The sequence below is a fragment of the Acyrthosiphon pisum genome, chromosome A3 (genome assembly GCF_005508785.2).
Source record: "Acyrthosiphon pisum isolate AL4f chromosome A3, pea_aphid_22Mar2018_4r6ur, whole genome shotgun sequence".
Lineage (NCBI taxonomy): Eukaryota > Metazoa > Arthropoda > Insecta > Hemiptera > Aphididae > Acyrthosiphon > Acyrthosiphon pisum.
The window spans coordinates 19477693-19485701 of NC_042496.1; the positions used below are offsets into that span (position 1 = coordinate 19477693).

The following is an 8009-nucleotide window of genomic DNA, read 5'->3' on the forward strand; positions in this document are numbered from 1 at the left end:
TGGTACATACTGTTAAATACTCAGTGGATAACCCAGTATTCCTTTAAAGCCGCGGTAGCATAGTATAAGTATATAGTTTTAAAGTTTGCTTCCCCCATAAGATTACGACCTACCTATGCCAACGAACAGTGAGATTTTGTTTTCTATTCATAGATCATTAAATATTATTATGTTTTTGCCATTTTTAAATGTCACTATACATTTAAAAATAAATAAATAGGTCGTGTACAACAAGTCAACCATTTGTACTTTTATTACCAAAATTTTATATTTTGTGTATTATAATAATATATTCCAAAATGATAAGAATATCATTAAGGTGTAAACTTTTAATCTATAATTATTTTGTTGAATAATGAGACTGACGGCTGAATGATATTTAATCATACATTAGTAATTATTATGGACTGGGCGTCAAACACAATGCACTAAATAATAAATAGTTTTATAATTGAAAACAATTTAAATAAAAGCCACATAATATTATAATTGTAATTAATATAACAATGTTTAAACAATTATATGTTTGGTATGCTTAAAATGTATTTTTTTATTTCTTAAATTATAAATATTATAAGTAGGTATAACATAATATTATATAATAATATAATAATAATTTTTATCTCATATAGGGTACCATCACCACATTTTTGAAATAGAACAATTTTTAAGTGATTTGTATTTGTCATATGATTAGGTTTAAATACAAAACTATAATTTAAGTAAAGGTTTGAGTTTTTTTCTATAACTGAATATTGATATCTGAAAGACATAACTACCGATATATATATTACCAGCATAATTTTTTTGTGTCACTTTCCATTGATAGTTAGTCATATCAGAATACCAAAGAATGAGTTGGTCAATATCAAATGTTCCATTTACCACTCGATAATTTACCTAAACACAAAAAGTAAATTAATTATATCTTTAAAAATATTTATACACAAGTTTTTATAAATATAATTAAAATATAATTTGACAATGTTTGAAATATTAAATTAAAAGAGTTACATTACGTAGGTCATATATTATATAGATAAAATATATTATAAATTATAATATACGATATCCATAGAGTAGTAGATTAGCAATTAGTAAATTCGGTAGTATATACCTACATATTAAATTTGCAATTACGATTATATTTACTAAACCTCATTACTAACTGACTGAAGTCTATAAACTAGTTAGAAAATATAGGGTAATTAAAAATAATACACTTACAACAAAATACTACCATAGAATTATCTATCAATTCGACAACAAACCAAAGTCAAAAAGTATCTAAATAACTTCATTATCCTTACTTTATCTATGGGACAAACCATAGGAGGATTATACGAACTGTACCAACGGGACCATATTTGATTCTTATCCTTTAATTTAGGGCAGATATCTGTTATTGTCCACGTTTGAAAGTATTCACAGTTAATGCCCTCAGAATCACAACGATAGATAACTACGATAACCTTCGAAAATAGATTATACACAATTGATAATAATAAATAGATAAATATAAGTATATTAATTTTTCAATAATACAATTCATTTGTTCGTAATTGACTTAGCACTATCCCTTATACAAAATACAAGTCTATAATATGATAAGAGTAAAGAATATTTTACTTATTTGATGATATTTTTTCACATAACTAGGTGGCTTATAGGTCCTAATGGTCCTATAGTTAATTTAAATTTTTTTTACTTACTTTGTCGATTAATAATTTCGAACGTATACTAATATTTCCATTTATATATTGATTATCTTTGTATTGGTCGATCGAGATATTCCCAGTGATGTTGTCATAAAAAGTAATTTTTTTAAACCGTATAGTTTGCGTTAATAGTGGATTGTACTGAAAATCGTGTTAAATAACATTTTTGAATCAGTGAAAAGCAAATCTATATTATTAAAAGAAAAGTTTATACCTATTTAAAGTATTATTGTTTTATTTTTATTTAATTATTGGTTAATATTATAATCACATCGAGATTTTTTTATATTGCACTGCTATGTTATCTATCATTGGTCGGTGAACTCACTTTTTAAATTATGATTGGTAAATTATTACGGTAGGTAATAATTAATAGAACATTACTATTTATTGAATGATACTACAGTATACAGGATACTAGCCTATTAATAGTTATTATTGTTAGGTATTTATTTAATACTAGGAATACTATCTATATAGCGTATAATGCAAATAGTCATATTATTAATTATATAATATTCTATTCTATTTCCTGCTATTTTCTGTAAAAATCAATTCAATTTACTGTATGCTAAAAAAAAAAAAATGAATTACTCATATCAAAATAAATGCATAGTACATTTATTAGAAACAGGATAATTTTTCGTTTGCAATGATTTATTTATTTATTAATTATTATCAAGTATTAAACAGGCAAGGCACTATGACAATCATTATGATAATGTATACAAATAGGAATATAAAATTAATGAATATAATAATAATAATATATTATATATATAATACTATTAATATTTTTAAATTATCATTAAAATTAAAATTTAATACATCCTTTAATATGACTAGGGATAAAATTTGATTTCATTTAAAATTTATTTTTTTACACCTACTTAGATTATTTTACATTTTAAGGGTTAATGTAATTTTTTAATTTTCCGAAAATTTCGTTTTTTTATTTTTCGAAAACTACAGTCTTTTTCAGAAATGTTTTATTTTAATATTTTCTTATTTTCCATATTCTCCGAAGACCCGGGGAAAAAACCAGTTTTTTTCTGAAATTATTCAGAATTTTCTTGCACATTTTCCTGCAATTTGATCTCTAATATTTACCTATTCTATGTCGAGGTAGTAGGTACACTCTAAAGTCTAAACCTACCGTATACGGAAAAATGACTTTACTGGTTTTATTTAAAAACTTTTTAGTAAGTACCTACAATATCCTTTTCATAATTTACTACTGATATAGGTATGTGAATATATTTTAGCTTAATTTCACAGGTTTTAAATATATATAACAAACGATCATGGCCCAACAATGGAGAAAGCTGAACTGCAGAAAATCTTTACCTTAGTATAAAGTCTAACCCCACCTAGACCCTCTCATAGGAGAATCCACTTAACCATCAGTGATATTTAATAATAATAGCTCATAGAAACATTAATAGATCATTCAAGAATAGTTACCTAATATCTAAAAAAATCAGTGTATGTAATTTATATTCCCATGAAAGTACAAAGCTCAGATTCATAGTCCTACAAAACCTTATTTATGTCGGAGATATTATTATCCCAGTAAAATATATTATTACCTACACTAAAAAATTTCTATTCGGCGTCCTGCTAAAAGCACTTCGTAATATTATTACACGAGTATACTAACCAGCATCACATTTTTGATAAAGTCACCAATAATGAAAATACAAATTAATTTTAATACTGCCATTTTGTTCTTGTAAGTAATTGTGTATACTAATAAAGTTACTTGTAAAATTCTTAAATACTTATACGAAAAGGATAAAACAGAAGGTAGGTATTAAATGACACAATATTACTCCTTTTAAACCGGTTGTCCACAGTTATATAGTGGTATGAATCGTTATCGTGATACCTATTATGTTATTGGCTCACAATGCAAATTTATACTAATTTACAATACACACATTTATGCAGCTATCTAACCTCCATAAAAATGGTAATAACTAACTAAATCTCGGAAAACAATATGTTATTTCACAATGTATTGTATACATCTGTACAATCTTTTTGAACAACACTAATATTTTGTGTGAATGGCAGATCAACGTGATAAATTGCCTCGATGCAATTATTATAACACATCGGATTTTAGCTATTCGACTTTTAAATACAGTAATAGTATGTATTGATATACATTATTATACAGCTACTATATTATGTAGAATACTAGAACCTACATGGTATATAATATGTAGTAAATATACCTCACTGTTTATTGAGGTATATTCATTAGTTTCAATACATTGTGAATTATCCAAATAACACTGTCTATAGAAACTAACCGGGTTTTTAATATATTATTAAAACCTTAGAGGATAATCCAATCTTCCGTGGTGGCACAGTATATAATTATTTAAAGTCTATCTCCACCTCCAAAATCATTTCTAAGCCACTGACCATTAAGATTTTATGCCATGGATCTTTCCTATTTAAATATACTATTCAATATTGTTATGTTAATACCGTTTTCAAATGTCACAATACATTAAAATATTAGTAGGTCGTGTACGACAAGTTAATCATTTATACTTTTACTAGCCCTCCGATCTAGCCAGGGGAGACCCCCGGAACCACCATTGGCCAGTGTTAGTTAAAAGTGGATGCTAATTTTGGAAACACAGTCGAATTATAAAAGTCGGACCTTCGCACTTATAGTGAAGGTGATTTGGTGATAATAATTTGTGATGTGGGGTGGCTCTTTGGCGGTCTCGTTTCGAAGCCGGAAATGTTTAAAAGTCGAGTTTCAGTGTGTAGAAATCTCCCATGGCCTACGAAAATCTTCAACTGAATGATATGATTCCCCAGCGTATGTCTGATGCTTTTTTGTAATTATGTGTAAAAAAATCGAAAGCCATGGTAGAGTGTCTAGCAAGTTAGTCATCTAGGTAGGCAATCCGACTTTGTCGTAGATGTATTCAAGTAGGAGATAATGATTTTTGTTATGGGCGGTTGATAAGGAATTGTGATAAAGACTAGTGATTGTGCTTAGCACCTTTGGGAGGAATGTTAACATTTTTTAACTGTTGGTTTTTTGAGCTGTTTCCCGTCGCAAGTTCGTACCACGGTTTCGGTAGACCAATTTTTCGCATGTTTGGTTTTTTTTTGGTTTATCGGATTTTTGTACGGTTGAGTTAGGATTTTGTATCAATAAGCCAAATGTTGAAGTAAGTACAAACGACAAACTTGGTATAACTTTTATACTTTAGAGTTGAATTATAGACATACGCACAAGGTACAAACCACTGCAGAGGGTCCGCGATCTACCGCAAGTAGATTACTTACCTGATAATACACTGCTCAAGCGAATGTCACGGACGACGCCGCGCCGGCCGGGATGGCTATACAGTGGATTCCGCCTAATGTGGGGTCCGGTTAAAATGGGCGTCCGCGTAATATGGGCTGAATGGTCTGGTCCCAATTCCAATGGATACTAAGGGCCCGTATTACAATAGTTAAACTCCGGTTAAACCACCGAATTCGGCCGGCAAAATCAGTGGTTCAAGCGTAACCGAGGTTTAAACTATGATTGTAAAACAGGCCCTAACTAACGAATTTCGGTTTATGTGGCCAACCGCTTAATCTGGGAAAATGAGTTTGGTGCCAACGAGTTCATATTAAGCGGAATCCAATGCACATTAAAATATAATATCATTTACACTTAAAAAAGCATTGCTCTCATAGCGTGTTACACCCAAAAAGAGTTGAACAATCACTATTTTTTTTTCCGAGCAACGTCGGGTAATTCAACTAGTTATAAATATGACAAAATTAAATTTAAAAGTTAATTTTATTAATATATAATATGATCCCAAACACCATATAAACGAGCTGCTTAAGTACCTAAAAAAATTAATTGCCATCATCATGCAACAATTGTAAAAATATGTAGGTAATAACAATTTCATTTATAAACATGATTTTTAAATAATTATGTTTAAAGTAAATCAATGATAGTTAGAACAAGTATATTTTATAATCAGAAATTAGTATAATTTCGAGTTCAATAGATAGCAATTATTACATTGACACATTTCATGTTTGGAGATAAACATATTTTGTCTATAATATTCTGATTATTTCTTGAATGTTATCCAGTTACAAAATATAAAATGAGAGGTACTTCAACTAACTACCAAATTATTGTTTTATTTTTTTTTTAATTTGTAATGAATGAATCTTAATACGACTGTTTGTATTTAATTGTACGGTAATTGAGTAAACAACATATTATGGTTTTATAATAGACTTGATTCTTTTTCTGTAGCCGAAAAATGAAAATTCAATAGTCATAGTACTGACATATTTTTCATCAGCGTAGAACTTTTGAGTGACTCTCCATTGGTAATCAGTTGCTTGAGGATACAACAATGTTGCTATGCCAATTTCAAACGTTCCATTTGTAATATGGTAATGAATCTAAATGTTAAAAATTATTACAGATTCAAAATATGATACTACAGTATATAACAATAATGATGGTTGATTTCTGTTTGAATTTTTTTTTGGAAGAAAGAACAATTTATATATAATATGTATTGCAATAGTTTTATACAATTATAATATATAATACTAGTCATCCAGTGTTAAATAGGCGGCTCGTGAGACTCCTCGCTCAGGTGATAAGAATTATTGAGGCTCTGTCAGAATGTGAAAAGTATAATTACTCCACCAGGTGCGTAGGTATAGGTGTATAATTATGAATTTTGAACACTAAACTTTCAAAGTTATACGAAGTGTGAAGTTCTTGCCTCATCGCTTTTCCGTTTGTTTTTGGTGTGTTAAAAACATTAAAATAGAAAGCCGTGTATTCGAAAATCTAGCCATCAGTCGCCTCAAGTGATTTACATGCAACAAAACCACCTAGTAAGTGAACAGTACTTATATTATCCAGACAATATTTAAAACATCAACCATAAGACTGTACACGGCACGACGACGGAAAAAAGTTTGTAAAATTAGTTATGTCACTTAGAATTTAGATAATAGATGTACTGTGTCCATTAAAGGAAACCAGTAGCCACTTCATTAAGAGAGGATTGTCTAGTTAAACTACAGTTTAATTCGTATATTGAGTTTTAATTAACTACCTATTGCAGAGCAAAAAATATAACCGGTGATAAGGATCCCATTTGGTTCGTCGAAGGATGCTGTCATGCATTTGAACAGAAGAAGAATATTCAAAGAAAGAAAGAACAATAGCATGATAGGATATTTTCATTAAATTATTTTTCATGAAAAATAAGTGTTTGGGGACCTTAAGACTCTAATTTATCGATTATTATCATCAACTTAATTCTGGTAAAGGATATAGATACGTAAAGGACCTATAGTGTCTAGGTATGTATAGATTGACTCAAATAATAAATTAAAAGAGATTTTACATAAGTCATAAATAGCTGAAAATAGTCAAAAGATAAAGGTAAATTATAATTAGGGCTCGGAAGTTGTAGGGGCTAAAAAAGGTAAAATATGCTTGCAAAATATGGATTAAAAAGGTGGGTAAGTGGATGTCGCTCTGCTGTACAGTAGGTTACAAGTGGGTCACTGTATAATGGATAGTATTAAATTTGAATTCAATGATATAATATCACTGTATAAGAAAAACGATTCTGAGCGGAGACGGTATGTCAGTATTAAAAAGGTATTAAAAAAAAAAATTGACCAATAATAGGTATCTATGATGAATTCCAAATTAATCATATTACAATATCCATTAGGTACTTATATGTTATAACGCGTTATACATCAACAACAAACCGTGATACTATCATAGGTACATATAATAGTATTCTTTAGAAGTTTCAAGTACCCACGAATAATATTATTATACTATCACAAAAAAATAACAAAAATAGTTATTCTAGGTTTTTTAATATATAATTTCGTCCACATTTGAACTTAAAATTACTATAAAAATAAACTGTGCTTATGTATTTCTTAGAATTTTTGGTAACAGAATTAAATATTTACGTAGAATCTTGTTTTAAATTTTCAATCCTTAGATATAAAAGTTGAACATTTTATACATTTTTAACTACAAAATAATTATTCAATTTTAAATTTGATAAAGTTTGTCGAAATTTCAACTTCAAATGCTTATAATAAATAATTGTGCCTATATATTTTTAATATTTTTCAACTGCTATTGTAACAATGTATCAGGAGCCTTGTATTAATTTTTTACACTTTTTGGCCCAATAGATAAAACTTTATTGATATTTATAGAAGAAGGAGAAAACTAAAAAAATTGAAAAC

At 28.3% G+C, this 8009-nt stretch overlaps 1 protein-coding gene across 1 annotated transcript in view; it reads right to left on the reverse strand.

Moving 5' to 3' along the window:
- Nucleotides 1-711: 711 nt before the first annotated feature.
- LOC115034404 overlaps nt 712-8009 on the reverse strand; it is an 8851-nt gene continuing 1553 nt past the window's right edge. Inside the window, exons 3-5 of the mRNA XM_029491214.1 lie at nt 6054-6170; nt 1311-1472; nt 712-900 (exon numbers count right to left, since the gene is read on the reverse strand). Coding sequence (XP_029347074.1) covers nt 712-900; nt 1311-1472; nt 6054-6170 — 468 coding nt within the window. The remainder of the gene's footprint in view (nt 901-1310; nt 1473-6053; nt 6171-8009) is intronic.